The sequence below is a fragment of the Bidens hawaiensis genome, unplaced genomic scaffold (genome assembly GCF_021521415.1).
Source record: "Bidens hawaiensis isolate Kalapana, Puna unplaced genomic scaffold, B.hawaiensis_p1.1 tig00012182_1, whole genome shotgun sequence".
NCBI classification, from domain to species: domain Eukaryota; kingdom Viridiplantae; phylum Streptophyta; class Magnoliopsida; order Asterales; family Asteraceae; genus Bidens; species Bidens hawaiensis.
Genome location: NW_027491980.1, coordinates 332,826 through 356,988, shown reverse-complemented (window position 1 = coordinate 356,988; position 24,163 = coordinate 332,826). Strand labels below are relative to the sequence as shown.

Below are 24,163 nucleotides of genomic sequence, written 5' to 3'. Positions count from 1 at the left end.
GCAAGTGTTTGACGTTTATTTTAACACATGTTCAGGTTTGCAGTAGCTGTTTTGGAGCTTGTGGACACGTAGGACGTTTTTACTTTTGGACCTAGAATTAAAATGTATCAAGACAAGTTAATGTTGTTTGAATGTTATAATTTATAATATATTGATTTATGTTTGATTTATGTTCTTTATTTTCCCCGCTGCGCGTGCGCGATAAAATGTGTATTAATAAATATTGACACCAATAGTGTCGCGAGTAATGAAGCAATATGTGGCGCCCCGATGTATAATCCGCCTTTGGTCGGGGTGTTACAATAGGGGTTTTGATCGTCGTTTAACTCTAGCTCATCACAAATTTTTTCTATTAAAGCTTCAACACCACCAACATTGATGCAAGGGTTTAACGCAGCAGCACATGTCAAAACAGCGGGTAGTTCTTGAAAATATTTTCTAAATTTTTCTTTCATTTTTACACCCATATCAAAATAAGGTGCACCCCTACAATGAAGTTCACTCAACTTTGTGCACATGACAACAATTTTTGGTAAAGCAATGGGGCTTGTTGGATAGTAAACCCCGGATAAACTGGTTGTGCAAGATTTAAAAATTTGAAGGACCTCCGTAACGATCTCAATCAATAACCAGTTTCTAGGATCGTACGGTGCACATTTACCCCTACTTGACAAAATTTGATGAAACGCAATTAATGATTCTTTTTGTTGGATGGCTTTCTCAAACATATCACAAGTCGAGTTCCATCTTGTTGGACAATCCCAATTTGGCCCCAACCATTGACAATTAGCTTCTACACAAAATTTTTTGTATCTTGAAAATGTTGTATTGTTGCTAAAAACATCTCGTAACATTCTTTTAAAATTGTTTCTTTGCGTTTCGATCACGTTTAACCCATCTTGCACGGCCAAGTTGATAATATGTGCAATGCATCGGCTATGAAAAAACGCTCCATCACAAATAGGTTTATACTTTAATTTTAAATGGCCAACCGCGGCCGTATTGTTGGACGCGTTATCAAACGAAATTGAAAAGATTTTATGTTCAATCTTGTATTGTCGAATGACTTTATCCAAGAGTTTAAAAATATTTCTACCCGTGTGCGGGTAATCAAACAATTGAAACGCAACGGTTCGTTTCATCATTTGCCACGACTCGGGGTCAACCCAATGAGCCGTCACACAAATGTATGAGTCGGGCGAACCATTAGGTACCGACCACACATCCGTTGTTAAGTTTACACCAGTTTGTAAGTTTGAAAAGTATGAAATTAGTTCGGATTTAGCGTTTTTCCATGCTTTAAGACAATCTCTTCTAAGGGTCGAACGACTTACGTGTTGGTAGCGTGGTTGAACATACTTTTGCATCATCTCCGTGAATTGAGGGTTGTCGAAGTGGTTGAAAGGAAGTGTTTGTTGAATCACAAAGTTTGAAAACTGTTGACGTACCGCTTCAAGGTTGTACGTAAACACCGTTCCTTGATTCGTCATCTCCGGCTGCGAACTACTTCCCGATTCGTCCTTCAAGGCCTTGCAAAAGGGCCTTTGTACATGCGCTTTTAAAGTGGAGTTTGCATCTTTGCCATAAAACTTCAAACAATGTTTGCATCGAGCTTTTTGGCTACCGTTAGACATTTCGCATAGGTCGAAATGTTGCCAAACATCTTGGTTTCGTTTCGTGGGGATGACCCGAACGACCGTTTCTCCCGTGTTCGAGGCACCCATGTTGACGGATGAAGCAGCACTTTGGGAGGCCATGATAATCGACTACGAAATAAGAGCGTATGGAGTGGTAATGTGGTATAATTGAGCGTGAGATAACAAAATAATCGCGTATGAAATAAACGTTTAGAGCGTTTGGAGTTGTATAATCGAGTGTGATCTAACCAATACCCAACCTAAACTATATATAGATGTTTTTGGGGGTAAAATGGTAAAAAAAAAAAAAAAAAAACGGTCAAAAAAAAAAACGGCTATATAGCCGTTATACAACGGAAAAAAACCGGTTTTTAACCGGTTAACCGGTTATAAAAAAACCGGTTAACCGGTTTTTTTTATAACGGTCAAAAACCGGTTTATAAAAAAACCGGTTAACCGGTTTTTTTATAACCGGTTATTAAACAAAACCGGTTTTTTTTATAACCGGTTCGTTAACCGGTTTTGGTTCTAAAACGTGTAACCGATATACAAACCGGCGGTTTGTAAACCGGTCAAACCGGTTTTTAAAAAACCGGTTTTCTTAAAAACCGGTTTCCGGTTTAAACCGCCAAACCGGTTCCCGGACCGGTTTTTTTGACCACCTCTAAGCGAGACCCCCCTTGTCTTGACCGGTTAGCGAGACCCTCACTTCGGGTGTTACCACAAACTAAGCCAAGGGGTGTTGTGCCCTTGCTCCCTATTGTTCACCAAAGAAGGAAATAGAATTAGTCACCGACGAGTTTACAATCCGCACCTTATAACTCACAACGAAGCTTATTGGATATTCTTTTGCGTCTTAAGTAAATTATAATTAAAGAAAGGTTTATTGCATTTTAATAATCCATATTGACTGATATTGGCCGATAATAATCCCTATTCATTTTATCACCACTGGCGGTCCCAAATTTTAAAAAGTTGGCCCCCAATGGTCCCCGTTAAAAATGACTTAACGATGTTATAATTTTTTCCAAATTTCAAACTAATATTTCAGGGCTTTTGACCGGAAGGAGGATACGAGTTGATTGATGTAAAACTTCTTTCGAAACGGTGCTACAAAATGACGAAACAATGCTTCATTTCGGGTGTTTGAACTTACAATTAACAAAAATTAAGTCGTCTGGATCACCATTTCGAGTTAAGTTTTACATTAATTAACTCGTATCCTCATTCCGATCAAAAGCCCTAAAACATTGGTTTGAAATTCGGAAAAAAATATAACGTCGTTAGGTCATTTTTAATGGCGGACCATTGGGAGCCAACTTTTTTAAATCTGGGATCATCAGTGGTGATAAAATAAATATGTATTATTATCTGCAAATACCAGTCAATATGGATTATGAATTATTAAAATCCAATAAACCTCAAATAAATTAAGCAGATAACATTGAAATCAACTGCACACTTAAAAAACTTTACCACAGCAGCTTGCATATATAAAAAGTTGATATTAATGCAGTGATAAAATTAATTAGCAAAAAATATCGAATGTCAGAAGTGGGATTTGAACCCACGCTCTCTCACGAGAACCAGAACTTGAGTCTAGCGCCTTATACCACTCGGCTATCGTGACATTTGGGTTAGATCTACATAAGTATAATTAATGTTTTGTTTATAATGTTTTATGGTAAAAAAGAATTACTGTATACAACTCTGAATTATTTGCTTTCATTAAAAAAAAAAAGAAATTACATGGTTATATCGTTACCATTGCATAGATGGACTAATTAAAAACAACTTTTTTGTTATTTTTATGCTGATTAAAACATGTTACTATGCTAGCATATACATGATATTTATAATCTTTGTTCTAGATAGAAAAGCGAAATAACATGATTTTTATGATTTGTTTATCACATAACTCAGGAAGTTGATTGCACAATTAGTCGAGAGTTTATGGGATAAACATGACAAGATCGATTTATATGTTTCAAGATTTATAGAGATTCACATGGATGTTAACAATTCCATTCTACGTTCTCTCCTTGATTCTCTAATCGCAAGTTGCTCTGCTAACATTTATGTTATCCGAAAGAGATCACCGATACGCCAAGCGTCTCACTAGTTGAAAGGTGGTGGGTAACTTTGTACAGACATTAGACTGGTCAAAGGTAGTGACCGCCTTGTACATTTCATTTGATATTTTTTTTTACTTATACATAACTAAGCACACCCATGAAGTTCTTCGGGTTGCCTCCCATATAACACTAAAGTTAAGGTTTGTAACCATTCGTTTATGGTGGGTTAGTGTATATTTGCCTGCCAGATTTCCCACGTAAGTTCAGTACTTCACGCCTATCCAAACTTGTTTTCCCGTGGTGGGTACATCGATTGAATCATTGCAAGCCAGTTTCTTACTCAAATGCCCAATATCCTTTATCTTCATATTCCTATTCTTCGAGTTCAAACCAACATCCCTGACTTTGTTATTTGGATAGTAACACATGTGAGATGAGTGTCATGATACTTTAGAAATGTCTTAATCACTAATTCCTTATGAGGTATTGTGTTTTTATTTGGGCTTAAACATCCAACTTCATGCTTCAGAAGATTCAAAACCCCATATTCCATGTCATCATCAACCATAATACCAGTAGAATACTTATAAGGATATGTGGTTGCCACATCTATGCTAATTAGCCTATTCATGCTTTTAGTGTTGCGTGTGCTTTCTCCCGTAACTCTGGTGTAACACGCTTTAAAAATGTCATGACATCATCAAGGGTTGTTGAAGCATTCTATTGTTACCTTAAGACGGGTTATAGCTCCCTTAATCATAATTGCCATGTAGACTAACACTCTATCCATCATACCATAGAGTAATTTTGTAGGCTTCCAGCCTTCCACTATAAAATAAATTGATACATAACACATCGTTTTTAAACAATTACAAACCCTCTGAGGAAGCTACTCGTGTGTGGTTGCCCACCCCACATATAGGTATGCCTGCCCCTGCTTTGTATCATCTTTAGTTCACAACCGTTACAATCCCAATCTTGTCTAATATGGCAACCTCCAAATTACTCCTCAGGTTGATAATTGCTTTGATAAAAGCAGGGCCAACCCATGAACTAGCGGAATGAAGATATGGCTTTCGGGCCACACTTAGTTAAGACCTCTAAATTAAAAACAAAAATAACATCATATATAGATATATATTTAATTGTCGAATTAAAAACAAACATATATGCCTATTAGTCTGGTGGTAAACTTGTGTACTGTTATCTTGTAGGTCACGAGTTCGTAACTCTTAGAACTTTCTTTTGTTTTTTTTAAAAACAATTGTCATAAAAGGCCACAAAATCTCATCTTGATTTAGGCCATCAAAATCGTTATGCCAGCTCTGAATAAAAGTATCCTAGCTCACCATCATTTGACTAGTAATAGTCTCGGGAGTTTAACAAAGGCGGCTAACTGACAATGAAAAAAAAAAGATAGAACTGCCATCAACTAAATTACCATTGACATATTATTATCGACTAATAGGTTAGACCATGTGTTGTCGTTGAAGCCGACGTGTGAATTCATCCAATCATATTATGCCATGTGACGCTGACTAGACCCAACCCTTCAACCCTTATCGGTCGTGTCACCAGTGAACTCACCCCGTTGTCGTTCGTGCTCGCTGAATTCATCCATTCACAAGCGAACCCATCAGTTTTCTCCCTTTAGCCCAAACGAGCACGCTCACGGCGAGTGACGAAGCAAGGTGGCTCACGCCACTCGCTAAAGCCGGCCTCTCGCTTGCCACAACACATAGTCTTGTAATTGTAACGAAACTTAATAAAATTCCACAAACCTTTATGAATTTGAAATTTAAATCAACAAAGCATAATAATGGGCTACAAAACAAAACCCAATAACTTAAAAGCACAACCCATACACCTACCTACCTACCTACCTACCTACCTACCGATTAAGCCCAAGCAAAAGCAAAAGATCTTTCTAGAAGGTGATTTATGGAATACATATTCAATATTCTGAACAATTCTACACAAACAAAACCCTCCTCCACCCCATCTTTTTCAGTCCACCGCAACTCGATCTGCGCCTTCTCGTGGTACGATCTCTGTCCCACAACTCGTCAGATCGTAATTAGATTCAATTATTTGTGTAATTACTTCTCTTTCATTTGATCTGTACATGATCTGATGGATAATAATAATATAATGTTTTAGGTTTTCACAGATTCGTACAGATTTACCAGGTGCTTTAGGTTTAGCATTGCTGCTGTGATATAAACGAAGATCTAATTGTTGAATTCTTGTGTTTGATGTGTTAGTTAGGGTTACTGGCTGAATCTGAATCTGAATCATCTGATTAATGTAGTGTATGTGACGTCATGGTAGTTTGTACGGACTGAGGCTTTTTTTTTGTTTTATTTTATAAGTTGTTGATATCAAATTGGATCAGCCGTAACAGTAGGTTAGACTTTTAATTTAAACTAAATACCGAATCCGAAGGTAATGATACCGAATACATGAAAAGCCGGTGGTCGGTAAAAAATGCTCATCCCTAATTTAAAGTGCATATGTTAGAGGTGATAGTAGATGTTAATTTTTTGCTGTATTAGTTACGGTTATTGATAGTGTGTGTGACGTCATGGTAATTTGTACAGACTGAGAAGTTTTTTTGTTTGGTTTATGAACTGTTGATATCACACTTGGATTAGTCGTAACAGTCGGTTAGATTTTAATTTAAACTAAATACTGAAACCGAAGGTTATGATACTGAATACATGAAAAATCTGTGTTCGGTATTAAAATGCTCATGCCTAGTTTAAACTGCATATGTTAGAGGTGGTAGGAGATGTTAATTTTTTGCTGTAGATTTTTTGATGTATTAGTTACGGCTATTGATAGTGTATGTGAAGTCATAGTTGTTTGTACGGACTGAGAAGTTTTTTTGTTTGTTTTATAAACTGTTGATATCAAATTTGGATAAGCCGTAACAGTTGGTTAGATTTTTTTTGATTTAAACTAAATACCGAAACCAAAGGTTATAATACTGAATACATGAAAAGCCGGTGGTCGTAAAAAATGCTCTTGCCTAATTTAAACTGCATATGTTAGAGGTGGTAGTAGATGCTAAGTTTTTGCTGTATTAGTTTACGATTATTGATAGTGTATTGACGTCATGGTAGTTTGTACAGACTGATAAGTTTTTTTGTTTAGTTTGTAAACTGTTGATATCACATTCGGATCAGTTGTAACAGTCGGTTAGATTTTTTTTAATTTAAACAAAATATTTGATTTAAACTAAATACCGAAACCGAAGGATATGATACTGAATACATGAAAAACTGCTGCTAGTTAGGGTTACTGGCTGAATCTTAGTCATCTGATTAATGTAGTTAACAGATGGTTTATTGATAGTGGATGGTGACGTCATGGTAGTTTGTACGGACGGAGAAGCTTTTTTGTTTGGTTTATAAACTGTTGATATCAAATTTGGATCAGTTGTAACAGTCGGTTAGATTTTTTTAATTTAAACTAAATACCAAAACCGAAGGCCATAAACCGAAGGATTATGATACTGAATACATGAAACACCAGCGTTAGTTAGGGTTACTGGCTGAATCTTAGTCATCTGATTAATGCAGTTAATAGATGTTTATTGATAGTGGATGTGACGTCATGGTAATTTGTACGGACTGATAAGTTTTTTTGTTTGGTTTGTAAACTGTTGATATCACATTTGGATCAACCGTAACAGTCAGTGGGGTTTTTTAATTTAAACTAAATACTGAAACCGAAGGTAACGATACTGAATACATGAAAAATCAGTGTTTGGTAATAAAATGCTCATGCCTAATTTAAATTGCATATGTTAGAGGTGGTAGTAGATGCTAATATTTTGCTGTAGAATTTTTGATGTATTAGTTAGGGTTATTGGCTGAATCACATTAATATGCTATGCTTGATTGTGTACGTGACGTCGTGTTAGTTTGTGGAAAAAATAAAAATTTTAACGCAGATTGATGTTAAATTTGGATCAATAAAAACATTGCTTACATTTAAACCGGATATGCCATAGGCAACGGTAGATGTTATATTTTTGCTGTAGAATCTTTTGCTCGAGTTAAGTAGTTAATAATGCAAAAGGCCAGGATTTTGACGCTGATTGTTTTCTACGGTTATACAAGGCTTTACTATTTGCTTATATAAAATAAACTTTAATTTTCAAGCAGCATCATTTGACAATCTACATGAATAAATGATTGCACGGTTGATGACTTGATGACATATCTTTATACATTACACGAGACTTGGGTTTGTGTTCTACTTTTATGTGACCTGTACTTATTTCACGTGACATTCAGGCTGATTCTTGTTCTATAGGGTAACGCATTGAGTTAACAATTTACGCTACTTAACAAAGATGAGTGTGGTCGGATTTGATCTTGGAAATGAGAGTTGTGTTGTGGCAGTTGCCAGGCAAAGGGGAATTGATGTTGTTCTTAATGACGAGTCAAAGCGTGAGACTCCTGCTCTTGTTTGTTTTGGAGACAAACAGAGGTTTCTTGGAACAGCTGGTGCTGCAACCAGTATGATGAACCCAAAGAATACCATCTCCCAGATTAAGCGGTTAATAGGCCGTCCGTTTTCTGACCCCGAGTTGCAACAGGATCTCAAGTCATTGCCCTTTTCTGTAACTGAAGGACCTGATGGTTTTCCATTAATCAATGCACGATATCTTGGGGAAACACGAGCATTTACCCCAACCCAGGTTATGGGCATGGTTTTTTCAAACATGAAGACGATAGCAGAGAAGAATTTGAATTCAGCAGTTGTGGATTGCTGCATTGGGATACCTATTTACTTCACTGATCTTCAAAGAAGGGCTGTTATGGATGCAGCTACGATAGCTGGTTTGCATCCTTTAAGGTTGATGCATGAAACAACTGCAACTGCTCTAGCTTATGGAATATACAAGACCGACTTGCCTGAAAATGAACAGATCAATGTAGCCTTTGTTGACATTGGGCATGCTAGCATGCAGGTGTGCATAGCAGGCTTTAAGAAAGGCCAATTGAAGGTTTTGGCTCATTCTTTTGACAGGTGTCTTGGAGGTAGGGATTTTGATGAGGTTTTGTTCCAGCATTTTGCTGAAAAGTTCAAGGCAGAGTACAAAATTGATGTGTTTCAGAATGCAAGGGCTTGTTTAAGGCTTCGTGCTGCATGTGAAAAGCTGAAGAAGGTACTCAGTGCAAATCCCGAGGCACCTATGAACATAGAGTGCTTGATGGATGACAAGGATGTCAGAGGTTTTATAAAGAGAGATGACTTTGAACAAATTAGCGCCCCAATATTGGAATGTGTGAAGAAACCTCTTGAGAAGGCTCTTTCAGAGGCTCAACTTACAATTGACAATATTTATGCTGTTGAGGTTGTCGGTTCTGGTTCTAGGGTGCCAGCTGTCATCAAGATCTTGACAGAATTCTTTGGGAAAGAACCAAGGCGTACAATGAATGCAAGTGAGTGTGTATCCAAAGGCTGTGCTTTGCAATGCGCCATTCTTAGTCCCACCTTCAAAGTTAGAGAGTTTCAGGTACAGCAAGTGACGTTTGTTTTTGTGTCAGTTTTGTTTTGTATGAAAGAACCGAACCTAATTTGGACTTTTGGATTGTTTTTCTAAGGTACAAGAGAGCTTTCCTTTTCCAATCTCTTTGACATGGAAAGGTACCGCCGAAGATTCTCAGAATGGAAATGTGGAGAATCAACAGAGCAGTATTGTATTTCCAAAAGGAAATGCAATTCCTAGTGTGAAGGCATTGACTTTCTTCAGGTCTGGCACATTTACAGTTGACCTACAATATGCAGATGTCAGTGAATTACGGACTCCACCAAAAATCAGTACTTACACGGTAAAAGTTGATAGAAGATTCAATTGTTTTGATCTATACTCCTATTCTAAGTTATTATATGCAAATGGCTTTGCACAGATTGGTCCTTTTCAAGCAGCTAAAGGCGAGCGCGCTAAGGTGAAGGTTAAAGCTCGTTTGAATTTGCATGGAATTGTGTCTGTTGAATCTGCACAGGTGGGTTGTTAACTTAGTAAGTTAGTATGAAGTTTCAGACAATCAGTTCTTTTAGGTCTGTTGGTTATTTGTGTTGAATTGTAACGAAACTTTTCTGATTGATTTACATCATCGCAGCTTATTGAAGAAGAAGAAATTGATGTTCCGGTGACAAAAGAACCATCTAAGGAAACAACAAAGATGGATTTAGATAAGCCTCCAGCTGATGCGCCTACAACAAATGAAACTGATGTAAACATGCAGGATGCCCCTGGGGCTGAGAACGGTGTTTCAGATACAGGAGATAATGTTGCTCAGATGGAGACTGATGCAAAGGTTAGTGAAATGCGTGCTCTACTATTGCATTAATAAAAAAACATTTGATTATCATGCTCTTTATTGTCACTAATGAATTGGTATATTGTCGTGCAGGTGGAAGCTCCAAAGAAAAAAGTTAAGAAGTCAAACATACCCGTCTCAGAGTTGGTTTATGGATCAATGCCTGCTGCAGAGCTGCAGAAGGCAGTGGAAAAAGAGTTTGAAATGGCCTTGCAGGACCGAGTTATGGAAGAAACAAAGGACAAAAAGAATGCTGTTGAAGCCTATGTCTATGACATGAGGAACAAGGTAATTTATGTTTATATATCTTACTTTCCAATATGATACAGTACAATTTAAATATAAATTAAAACATACTGACCACTCTTGCCTTTGTTTTCCAGCTGCATGATAAACTGCACGAGTTTGTTAAGGAAGCAGAGAGAGAAGCATTTATAGCTAAGCTTCAAGAAACAGAAGATTGGTTGTATGAAGATGGCGAAGATGAAACTAAAGGTGTATATATTGCCAAGCTTGGCGAGCTCATAAAGGTTACTTTTTTACATTTCCCTTAATTTTCTTGATTATGATATTTAAACTGCTCTCCCATCTGACACCTGACAAAACAATTTCAGCAAGGTGATCCCATAGAACACCGGTACAAGGAGCACTCAGAGCGTGGATCCAATGTCGATCAACTCGTCAATTACGTTAACTGGTACAAACAGGCTGCCGCATCTAATGATTCCGCTTATGAACACATCGACTTGAATGAGAAACAAAAGGTAGTTATTGCAAAGTTATGTGTAACGAATTCACATTATTAATATATTTTAACTTGGGTGATGCTTTTTAGGTGTTGAACGAGTGTTCCGATGTAGAAAATTGGTTGAGGGAGAAAAAGCAACTACAAGACTCGCTTCCAAAGCATGCTGATCCGGTTCTTCTATCATCTGATATCAAAAAGAAATCAGAGACACTCAACAGGTAATATTAAGAAAAAGCTGGTTGTTGATGTTTCTTTGAAGGAGAATATTATCTGACAAAATAAATTTATATTTTATGTGTACAGGGTTTGCAGGCCTATAATGACAAAACCTAAGCCGGCCTCACCAAAGGCAGCTGCTCCCGAGACACCAGCTTCACCTGCACCGGCTCAGTCAGGCGAGCAGACTTCTGAAGGGGCAGAGAATGGCACAGGCCCTAACCCAAACCCGGATGCTCATAATAATGGCGAGAGTTGTGATGCATCATCGGCTATGGAAACAGAGAAGCCTGAGGCTGCTGCATGAGGCCGGAGGTTTTTTTGATTTTGTTTTATTTTAAATGTCTCTTTGTTGGTCTTGTGTTTTTATGCAGGACAAGGTACTTGTTTTATTACGTTTTATTATTTGTATACTCATGATATAGATATTGGTGGGCGAAAAAGGGGGGCACGGGCGTGTCTGGTTTGTTTTATTAAAGGTTATTCGATGGGTTTCTTTGTTGTTTGAGACCTTTCTGTACCCCGTGGCGTTTTTGGATGCTTTCGGGACATGTTTCGTTTTTCTTATTGGATTTTGGATTGTGTTCCTGAAAACGATAATTATTGCTCTAAAATGAATATATATACAAATGCTAGTTAGGAGATATGGTGGTGGCGGTTAAGCAACATGGCAAGCGAATAAATGAAAGTATGCTTCATTTTGTGCTCTCACGTTTTGACTTTTTATATGCCGTGTTTTCTGTACTATGGCCTACCTAACAAAATGCATGCCCTAACACGTCCTTAGTTCACTGCGGATGACGAAATGCTTAGGAAGATGAAGTAGGAGTCCTAAGGGCCAATCCCGCATGATATCTAGAGGCCGCTTTCTCTTAGTAACATATTGTTGGTTGTAGTTGGATAATCACAGTCAAACTCAACCATGATGGTTCTACGTGCCTCCTAAAATTTGACTGGTTGGTAAGGGTAATACTTAGGCTCATGGTATTGATTATGACGTGACTTTGTCTTCGGTTGCTTAAATGCAATCTGTGCGCATTTGCATTTCGAGTCATTAATCATTGGCCGTTCCAGTAACTTGACGTGAAAAGTGTCTTTCTAGTGTTTTTTTGAGGATGAGGTATTATGGAGCGCCAATTTTATTGTTGAGGAGGCCTTGAAGGTAAGCTAACTGCGTCATTCTTTATTGGCTTTAAGCAGTCTCTTAGAACATGGCTTGGCCAATTTTCTAGTGTTACGGGGGAGTTTGGGATGGTTCATAGTGCATATGATCACTTGTTCCCTTCGTATATATTGTTAAGGTTGATTCTTATAGTAGTTTATGCAGATGACATCATACTCACGGCCACACCATACATGGGGAAATGGTATCTCAAGACCACACCAAGTCGACGGATTTTGTATTTTGGGTCGTGCATGTACATTTTCAAAGGATGGGGATGGAGGAATATCAGGATTAATAGATGCACATTGGGTAGGATGCTCGGTTTCATGAAAATTTTGTCACTAAGTATTGTGTGTTTGTTGGACGGGATCTTATATGATATCTTGATTGAATGTTGAGTGACAAATTTCACATAAGAGATCATAGGAGTTCGTTGTATTCTGTATTGATTCACAATTGTTTCCTCGTAGATTTGCATTTGCACAAATATATTTATATAATTGGTATATTCTTTTGTTTGATTTGGACAAATGTTATGATTTTTGAATTTATTGAAAGTTTCGGTTTGATTTTTGTTTTCTTTATCTATTTATAGAAACAAAATGAAGTTGATTTTTGTTTTCTTTAAAGTTAAGTGGGCTATTGCAAAGGGATCGCAAATTGGTCACAAAAGTTGCCGATTACAAGCGAGGTTGCAAGATTCACGACCGTAAAAACGTCCGTTGAATTTGGTTGTAAAATAAGGCCTGTTGCATTTCGGCCTCAAAATCAGTTTTCCATAAGCATTTTTATTAATAAACTGTCAGTTGTAAATCTATCATAGATAATCTTTTATGATTGAATGAAATCATGAAAATATTAGTTGACAAATTACATTATAATATCAATAAAGATCATTTGCTTATAATTTTTAATGATTTAAAACTTATACATACCATTTTTATGTTTTCAGTTTTTTTTTCTTTGAATTAGATCATTCACACTCATGCATTTATTGTAACATCTCGGGAATACCCTGATCAATTTTAGGCTAAAAATGCAAATTCTGAAAGTTAAAGGGCTAAAAATACCAAATCTGGAAGTAGAGGGACTAAAAATGAAAATTCTAAACTTTATGCATCTTCGCGTATCGCAAAGATGCAAGGCTGAACAACTTCACGTATCACGAAGATGCAGACACACATTTCAAAGCTAATCCAGTTACGTGGCGACACGTGTCAACACGGGGTTGACATGCAAGATTGCGGGCTGTCATGCATCTTCGCGTATCGCGAACCGCCATAGCATGCATCTTTGCGATACGCGAAGATGCATAAATCGAGGCTATAAATAGGTATCTACGGGTTTGAACCCCATTCATCACACATTCACCATCACAAACACACACTTAGTGTTGGGAAGCGTGCTATCTTTGCCCGGAAGCCAAGATCCGTTTTCATGAAGTTTGTGCAAGTATTGAAGGGTTAGCGAGCTGAAGAGCAGTTGAGCAAGTTAGGGACGAAGTTCTGCCAACTAGCAGTCGTTCTGCCTTAGCATAAGTATTTCAAGCATTCACTAAGGTAGAATCTAAGTCTAAATTATTGTCAATTATATTATATTGAGCTTAGACTCAGTCAAGGCTATGACCTTTAACCTTGAAAGTATTTTCAAAAGCATTCACGAACATAATTCAATCAAACATTATTTTTATAAATATAATGTTTTACAAAACTATATTTTGACGGACATGTAGTAACTGGAAGGGGGATATCATTAGTAGACTCTTCTTGCCTAAGGTAAGTAATTCGTACACATCCCAATCAACCGCGGGACCCGTTTACTTACCTGGAGAAGTTTGTCAACGTGATAAACCCTATTAGGCCAAAGCATGCAATACCAAACGTCACACTAATACAATCATGATTTCAAAACATTCACAAACCTAATCAAGGTTAAAACCAGACTTAAAGTCTGCAGTCTAATCAAGAAACACCATCAAGATGATCATTCAAACCTATTTGTTTATAGGTTAACAATCAGCCGCAATCAAGAAAGGTTTTCAAACAATCACATCATCGATACAGGTGAATACGTTAAACCTTTACAATCAATCAAACAGATTTATACTCTATAAGATAGATAGGTTGTTGTCTTATAGAGTCAGTCAAACATTTACATGAGATTAAGTGATCTCTAAAACTTTATAATACAAAGTAGAAAATAAAACAACTCAGACCGAATACACATGTGTCTGGATCCAAATATAACTGTTAAGCCTAAACAGTCAAAGGCTACGTGGCCGCGGGCTAATGGTCATATATAGTTTCTCCAGGATGGGCTACGTGGCTCGGAGATTTGTGTGTGTGTAAGACAATGTTACATATACTAGGTATAGCAATATATCTGCTGAGATTGTTAAGAAAACTATATTTGTATTATCATTGTTACTTAAATGCTTTTAGAGTCATAACTATTCACGAGCACAAAGCTGACATATTTTAATCCCACTTGCAGGTAATTAGGTTTGATGGTATATAGCAAGGATTAGAGTCGTCTCGAAGATAGAAGTTCGCACCGCATGATGGCTCAATTTTGTTATAAAATCCTTGTAATAAAAATAATATTTTGTAAAACTTCAACTTAGGTATTTAATTCCCAAGTAAATTTTCAATGTAAATTAATATTATATTAAACCTTTAAAGTCTTCCGCTAAAATTTACCCAAAACTCTGAATATTTACAAAACAGGTACCAACTTTTGGTCACACTCCTAGCCCTAAATTGGGGTGTGACATTTATTTTAATAGTATGTTTTTGAAATATGTTTTTAATACATGAGCGTGGATAACGTAACTTAAAATAAATAAATAAACTAAAAACATATAAAATGGTTTGTATAATGTAAAATCGTTAGAAAGTTTAAACACATTATATTTATCGCTATTATAACGTAAGTTGTCAAGTAATGATTTCTTAATTTCGACCATAACTATGAGATATAAAATTTGTTTTCTTTCAAATTTAATAAGTTATGAGACTTTTATAATAAAAACACAAATTATGTTAGGTTTTTTATGTGCAAAATATTGTAAGTGACTTTTACGAAAAAAAAAAACAAAAAACATAATACGTTGGTTTTTATGTGCAAAATATTATTCATGGACTTTTACGAGAAAACAAAAAACACAAATGTTTTATTTATGGTATTTAAGGCCGGCCTAGATAGATGTATAAAAACGGGGTCTTGTTGTAATAAAGTTATCTTGCTTTACTCCAAATAAATCAAAATGTTGTCATCGTTTTTTGTGAATACAGAATTAATGCGGTTCCTCACACCATCCGAAACCTAATTTAGCTTAAACGCTGCTCAAATAGAATACATTAATCCAAATTATTAATTTGTTTTGAAAATTGAGGGTCGTAGGAAGTGAGGGGTTTAAAGCCCCAACTTCATTTCACTCTTCCTAGAGTCGGCCTAATAGTATTTACCTAAATATATTAATGGTTTAAAAAGGGTATTTGGTTACTCAAGTTTAACAAGTTTTTTTTTAATGAAAGTTAGTTTTAGACCACAAATCTACTATGCTATTATAAAACAATAACTTTTTTCATAAATAATATGCATTCTTTTAATTTCTTACTAATAAAATTATATTAAATTACATTCAACGTATTTTAATCTACTATACTATTTAATAATACATGTGTTCCTTAATGAGTTAGGGTCTTCCTTTTCAAAGTTTCATGGTAGTTATTTTTTATTTTGGTTTCATTTCGGTTTTTTGTTTTTGTTCGGTTTTAGGTTTTATAAATTTGTTTCGTTTCGGTTCGATTTTGTCTTTTTAGTTTCGTTTTAGGTGAATTTAACTTTATTCGGTTTTTCATTTTGGTTTTTTGCTCGGTTTTAGATTTATCGATTTTAGTTTTTTAGTTTCATTTCGGGTTTTGTTTTAGTTTTATTAGTATTTGGTTTTATTTAGGTTTTTGGTTTTGGTTTTGTTTTAGTGTTTTTCAATTTAGTTTCGTTTCAATTTGTATTAATTTCTTTGGTGTTTGATTTTAGTGCCTATTGAACAATGAAAGAATATGGAAGGTTCACAAATTAAGTGAAAGGCTCACATGAGTATCAACTTTCAAGTGGGTTGAAGTTATTGAAACTTTATATATATTTTTTTTATCTTCATAACCAGTAATAATGAATTCGCATTTGGTAGAAAGGATTTCAAAAGCTAAAAACGTTGTATGTGTTATTCTTTAATTTTCTTTTTAGTCTTAAAGTGTGTTATTTCAATTTTCATTTATGAAAATGGGTCATTTTGAAAATATTTTGATTTGCTTTGGCTCGGGTCAAAATGAGTTATTTTAAAGGGGTATCAGTTTAGTTATGGTCAACGAGGCAATATAAAAAAGGTATCGATTTCGTTCGGGTTTCAATGGTTTTTTTTAAAATCGTATTGATTTGTTTCAGGTCATAACGAGTCAATTTTAAAAGATATCGATTTGGTTCGGGTTAAAATATGTCATTCTCAGAACGCAACGATTTGATTATGGTCAAAACATGCCATTTTAAAAATGTTTTGATTTCGGTTTAGACGTACTTTTCACATGAAATGTTGTAACACCCTTAAAGTTTCGGTCAAAATTTGACAACTTATAAAGATGAAGGACCAAAAATATTCATAAGATAAGTAATGAGGAAATGAGATAAAAGTATCTCATGTTAAGGAAATAAGGAAAATTCATCCCACATGTAAAGAAAGAAAAAAATGGAAGCTCTTTATAAAGAAGGAAGTTTTCATAGTAATATTCTTATGTGGCTAACCACTCTCAGTAGTCCTAGTGGAAGGTGCGAAGCACCCGACGTGCACGGGCTCGGGCGATAGGTGCAATGTGGCGCTTTGATGGCACACTTTGCACTTCGCTTATATCACCGCAAGCCGCTTGAGAGCCGCATTAGTATTTTTGAACTATGGAAGACAGATCAAGACGTGACGAGCTACCAAAGTTCAGGGACTAAAATGAAAATTTTGAAATCTAAGACCCTTCGCGCGACGCGAAGGAAATAAGTAAGAAAGCTTCGCTATACACGAAGTAGCCACGAAGTAATCTTGTCAGGTGCTGACACGTGTCACCACGTGGCGACACGTGGCAAGTCTAGGAGATGACACACTAGACCTACCTTTGTCCTTCGGGCGATGCGAATGACTATCCAATAAAACTTCGCGATACGAGAATGAATAAAATATTCTGAGGCAGTTAGTTTGCCTTCGCGCTACGCGAACGGTGAAAATGAAATGTTTCGCACTACGCGAAGGAGCACATTTCAGCCTATACATAGGTAGCCTTACGGTGAGGTCCACTTCATCCACCCACACACTCACTTTACCTTGAAATATATGCATGACGTTTTGATGTGCTCGTTGTCTTGAAGTACGTGCAAGTAGTGGAACCCCTGTCGGTTTATTCATTTAATTTTCCAACGATAAGTAGAAGTACTGCCCACATCAAGCTTAAGCTTTCGTATTGACAAGCCATAAAAGGTAGAAGTTATGCCCGGTTATTTTATTATATGTGGCTTAGACCCTAGCAGGGGTATAGCCTATACCTTGATCAGATAATTAAGTGAAATATAGTTTTCATAAGACAAAGTTATTGATGGAATATTATTCTTTATTTTATATAAAGATACTTCTTATGAAAGAAGAATTTGATATACACGTTTCTTCATGAAAAAGAAACATAGCGTATAATTGTTAAACTTATGTTTTATAAAAGAAATGGATATCAAGGTAAATGTTATGCAAATAGACTAAAGGTCTAAAGCTAGATTGTAGATCTAGTTATTTATAAAATATAATTCTCGTACTATAGGTCCGAGGTAACAATCAAACATACATCAGTTAGATACATTGATTATAACAAAAGATGAATACGCTCAACCTTTTTGAAACATGAATATGTTTAAAGTTTCTTTATAACGTGAATACGTCTAATGTCATGAATATGTACTATCTTTTTAAAGATATTTACTCTTTTACATTATGGAGGGTTATCCATATGTAAAAAGTTAGAAAAGTATTTACATGAGGGTTGGTTCAAATACTCTAAAACGTTTTGATACAAGGTAGTACTAAACACTCAGACTAAAATACACATGTGTTTGGATCCTTACATATATGATCTGTAGTGGGCGCACTACAGACATACTAACCATGAGACAAGTGACTGTCTCTAGGGCGAGCAACCGTCCAACTAAGTGGTTTGTGCGTATGTTTAGTTTCGATGAGATGGGATTGAGACCCACTTAGTTGTTGAACGCTATTGGTGTTGTGTCATAATGAATTATGAAAACCTTTTATCGAGTCAGCGTATTCACCAGCATATAGCTGACGTATTTTTAAAAGTGTTTTCAAGTAATCAGGAGTAAGATATAGAAGTGGATATGCCGGTGGAGATAGAAGATCGCTTGGCATAGAATACAGTTGATGGCTCAGCTAAATTTTGTAATGAAGCATATATGAAACTTGTTTTTAAACAAGAAATTTTATAAATGAAAAAGGGTATTTAATTCCCTGTGTTATGAAAGTAAATATTTTATTTAACATTTTTCGCTGTAAACTTTGATAAATTGACATAATTGGTACCAACTATTGGTCATACGGCTAGGCCCGAAGGCCGGGTGTGACAAATGTAAACACAGTTTGCGTAATCAGTTAGTCACTGTGTTTGTTAGATTGGTATATGAATCTTTATACGTAATCAATTTTATTTTTACAAACAGCCCCCCTCCAATTTTGAGTTTTATAAAAATAAAGCTTTTTCTATTCGACTACTATTTTGTAACTTTTGTTTATTAAAACTACGAGGTTTAATAAAAAAAAATCAAATGATGGGGGTATTATATATATAAAAAAATCAGTGGTGACCGTAGCTTTTTGGAAAAATACCTCGGGGGTGACCGCGGTTAATACCTATAAAATTTTTAGGAAAAATCATGAAATTTACCATACTAACCGAAAAAACGGCAGTGATCGGGGCCACCTCGGGTCCCAAAAGAGCTTCGCCCTTGAATGTTAGTGAAATTTGTTTGTTTTCTGTTAATATTATTTTTTAAAGTTTATGTATTAAAGTTTTAACTTTTCTTCATAAACATTTTACTATGTAAAGTATTCTTTGTAAGTTTATGTATTTCAATACTTTGTTTACGTATGATATAAATTGCAAGTGAAAATCATGTTGCTATCTCAAAAAATTATATTAAAAAATAACTTGCTGTTTGAAATTATATATGTGTTTACTTGATGATTTATATATTTTCATCCGTGTCGTGTACGAGCCAATAACCTAGTTTGTCACAAATCGGAATCACGAAACCGACACTAGCTATATTTAGTAAACGTACTGTTACATAAATAGGCCATTATTAAAATAAGATTATTGATTACAATATAAGATGGTATTTTGGTTATTTTACCCAAGTTTAACCCTTTTTTTTTTTAACAAAAGTTTGTCTTAGATCTTAACTTGTTATAAAATCGAAACCACCAACCTGATACTTACAAGTTTTAGACTTTAGTACCCAATACTTGCAAGTTTTAGATTTTAGTACCCAAATATGACTTTTCGCTGACAGGGCTTATCGATACTTTAATTTGAATTTGAGTTTGGTAATTTAGTGTTAATCTAACTTCATGACTACATGAGAGAATAATGAAAAATAGAGATGTTGGAACTTGGAACAAGAGATAGGAATGAAAATACTTTTGGAGATTTTTTAAAATTGTTCTCAATATCTGAGTGGGTCTTTTTAAGACGGGATGCCAATCGCTCATACTAATTTTGACGCTCCAGATTTGACTCACACAGGAACACCATCAAACAGAAAACCCACCAGTACCGTGGAAGAATCTTCTTGAGTCAAGGTTCGAACATGAGACCTCAAGGAACCCAAGTTTAACCATCACCCACATATCATTGAACCAGAAGGTCAACTGCGACAAAAAGAAATGGAAATAGAAAGGGAAGGACGGAGAAAGAGGCCATACTTGGGAGAATACGAAAACCGAACCAATAATATTACAACAAGCAGCACGAAACCTTTCATTATCTGCAACATTTCGTATACAACGTAATTTACATAGCTATCATGTTCAGATATTTTGGATATTTGTTGTTTTATGTCTTGGATTATAATGTGGATAACTTATGAAATTTGGATAAATATTTGGATATTATGTAATATGGGAATTGCAATGAAAAAACATGTTCTTTTTTCATAAAATCATGGTCACTAAAATGCCATCGCAAAATAGTCGTTAACATCACGTCACAAACGTTGCTAAAAAGTGGTCAGTAAAACACCGTCGCTAGGCTAGATATAAAACCAAAATTTTCGGTCACACTTTTATTTTAAGAAAATGTTTCTTCACATTCATATTTCTTAAATTTAGATGCAATACAACCAATACATCTAAAAAATAATGGGTTCAAAGTGTTGATAGAATTGCATGTTTTTTGTTACAAAGTTAAATTCATATTTCCGGGCAAAGTATAAAATGAAAACCCACTTGAGTTGTGAAAACCCGTGAATACCCTATGTAACATCGTTTTTTTTTTGTTACATGTAATATATGTTGTTACATTTAATACAAAATATCGAAAACATAAAAAAATGTTTTGCTATTTTTTTATATTTCTTTACTAATTTTTATATATGTTTTCAGGAGAGAGAAAATACAAATTAACTTATATATTTTTTTATTAACTTTAATTGTGGATCACAAGATTTAATCTTTAATTAAAAACATGTGGTTGAGAATGCGTTTCTAGAGTTTTCACAACTCAAATGGATTTTTATTCTAATCTAACCCCATATTTCTAAATGGTTTAAAATTAAAACTAAAAAACTAAATTTTATGTTCTTTTTGTTTTTTTAACTAAAAAACTTAAAAGTTGACATATTGGCATAATCTCAATTAACTTTTTAGTTTGAAAAGACGACTTAATAAAAAGTATTGCTCTTTCATTTTTTTTAAGGCTATAACTATCTACACACCCTTGACTTATGCACACACTTTTTAATATACGATCGTATAAACCCCTATATCATCGTATGTAGGGTGTGTAGATAACCAAAGGATGTACGAATATCATATCCCTTTTTAATAAAAAAGATGGGTTATTTACCTTTAATTCTTTAAAATTGGTGGTTATTTGGATTTGATTGTTAAAGAGTGTCGTCAAAATGAAATTTAATTGTACAAATTAGTTTAGTTGTTTCATGTTTATTAATTCGCTTATAGTAAGTATATAATAATATTTGTATAATTTTAAAATTCTATATAGTTTTTTTAGTGTCAGTCTCAATATTTTACTGGCTGGATCCATGTTCTGTACCTAGACACGACATTGGCTGCAAATAGCCATTTTCGACAATTATCAGAGGATACAAATACGGATTTTCAAGGGACACCGGCCCGATTGCTAAAACACCGCCCTATACGCCGCGTATAGACCTATACGCGGCGTACGCGTCGGTGTTTCTAGAAAACACCACCAATTTTGTCTTATTATGTTTTTTATTTTATTTTTTTTCTTTGTTATGTTGTTATTATTATTATTATTATCATCATATATTAATTATTTATTTAATATTAAATATTATTTCGGTGAAAAACAGTTAACACATATATATACCAAAAATCATTGTTATATTGTTAATCTGTACAAAACAAAGAAAATACGACAACTAAAACATAAAAATCTACAGGAAGTCCTCCATGTTAATGTCCATGCCGTCGTCGTCGCCCCTGAACGCGGCGGCAACGTCGACGTCGACGTCGTCCTCTCCCCTGCCCCTCGGCCCTGAACCGTCCGTGGCATCCACGTTGTCGCCCCGTCCGCGTCTCACGCCAGATGTGCTCGCCTCGTGGTTAAAACTGGGAGGGGGTGGCGATGGCACGGTGTACCGCTGTCCAGATAGCTCCGCTACTCGACTTCTAACAAGCCAGTCGATCTGGCACGACATCTGCCTCATCCCCAACTCAAGAACCTGCAACCTAGCGTCGGTGGCGGGACCCAGACGCACCGCGCGATATGTGCGTGGAACGTGCTGCGTCAGCCCCTAACAACAAAACAACAGAAATACGTTTAATACGAAGACGAATTAAAAGAAACGATAAAACGATAATATATTAAAACGTACCTGAGATGCGCCCGGATCCTCACGTCCGTCACCACCGTCATCCGAATCCCCGCCGGCCCCCTCCCCCGTGTCGACAGGCTCATGGACAAGCTCCACCTCCGGTGCCGCGACCGGGGAGGCTCGACTAAAGGCACCAGGACGTAAGGCACACGTGCCCCCGCCCCGGCCACCAGTCGGTCGTGCAGGCCATTGGTCCTGGGGAACGAACGCACAATGTGCATGCCGCCGCAACGGATGCGGTCCAACTCGCTCGAAGGGGTCGGAGCGATACGCAGGCCGTTCACCAGGGCTCCATGGCACAGAGATATCGCAAGCTGGGGGACGTACCCGCAACCCATCTAGAACCCTCGTCCCTGCCTGAACTGGTAGCCGACAAAATAGTTTGCAAACCCCCTAGCGAGGTTGCAGTGCGTGTGAGTCAGCAGACACCTAAAAAAACGGGTCGCGCAGGCTGCAGTGCTCCGCGCCTTGATTGCGACCCACGATGGACGTTGCAATCAGCATGTGAGGTGCCTGTGTAATATAAGATAAGTGGAACTTCGGTCATTGCTTCAGCTTAACAATAATAATAATATAATGTTATATTGTATTAATATAATATAATATAATATAATATAATATAATATAATATAATATAATATAATATAATATAATATAATATAATATAATATAATATAATATACGTTATACTAAACAATACAATACATTTTAAGAACATACCTGTGGAGCGGGTCCCTAATAGCCGAGACTTTGGACTTGGTGTCCAAGGGCCTATCCCTGAAGTCGTGATCGCTGATGGCCCTCCACTATACCCGCAGGACGTCCTCCGGCATCTGGTGGATGTTCTCCATGTATATCGGGCTGCGTACCTCCTGCGTGGTGTATAAGCCCATAGCAACCGCGAACTCCTCCATGGAGAGATGGACGTCTTGCCCGAACATGCGGAAGTAAACCTCCGACTGTGTCGTATCGGCGCCTGGCACCCTAATCTGAATCTCTGGCGTACCAGACGCGCGGGGCCTGCAATAATATAATATAATATAATATAATATAATATAATATAATATAATATAATATAATATAATATAACATACCATTATATAATATAATATAATATAATAAATATATTAAAAACATAACAACGTGGAGTAAACTTACGTAACGCGTATTGTGGAGTAAACCTCCAGTGTCAGCTCCCGGTGGGCTGATAGTGGCTTACTGAAGCATCGGCTCCAGGGCATATCCTGTCCGATGTACTCAGCCGCCCGTTGGTGAGCGTCACAGGACTCCAAAAACGACCAGGAAATTATCGTGCTGGGAAATGGGTGCATTTGGCGTAGGCGAATGTATCGTGTGTGGGCGTCAGAACCCTCAGCGAACTGCACATGAGGGTAGGTGAGCAACACGTCGTCACCCGGTGGGGGTCCCCGGCCCCGACCACGGCCCCGCCCCATCTGCTGCTCGAGCTCCTCCTCAATCTCGTCCTCAAGCACATCGTCCACAAACTATAATAATAACAAATAATAATATTAATAATAATAAATAATAACAATAATAATAATACCTATAATATTAATAATAATAATAATAATAATAATAAATAATAACAATAATAATAATATTAATATTAATAAATACTAACAATAAATACTAATAATAATATTTATATTAAAAATGATAATGTTAATAAATAAAAAAAAATTATATATCAGAGGCGGCGTATAGGGCTATACGCCGCCGCTGATAGTCACTGAAAAACGACGGCCGGACTCCGACCGATGGTTTTATCTATCCACACA

The 24,163-nt window shown here is 36.2% G+C and overlaps 1 protein-coding gene and 1 non-coding gene across 2 annotated transcripts; one reads left to right on the top strand and one right to left on the bottom strand.

The window, feature by feature from the left end:
* Positions 1-3,183: 3,183 nt before the first annotated feature.
* Positions 3,184-3,267, bottom strand: TRNAL-CAA (transfer RNA leucine (anticodon CAA)). The gene has a single exon. It is a non-coding gene; the product is annotated as a tRNA-Leu (tRNA).
* Positions 3,268-8,067: 4,800 nt separating this feature from the next.
* On the top strand, positions 8,068-11,549 carry LOC143540223 (heat shock 70 kDa protein 15-like). The gene is made up of 9 exons (XM_077033342.1): positions 8,068-9,245; positions 9,334-9,561; positions 9,640-9,735; positions 9,853-10,050; positions 10,147-10,341; positions 10,437-10,583; positions 10,668-10,817; positions 10,889-11,019; positions 11,105-11,549. Exons 1-9 carry the CDS (start codon positions 8,076-8,078, stop codon positions 11,322-11,324), a joined length of 2,535 nt encoding a protein of 844 aa, XP_076889457.1. The 5' UTR covers positions 8,068-8,075; the 3' UTR covers positions 11,325-11,549.
* The last annotated feature ends 12,614 nt before the right edge of the window (positions 11,550-24,163 follow it).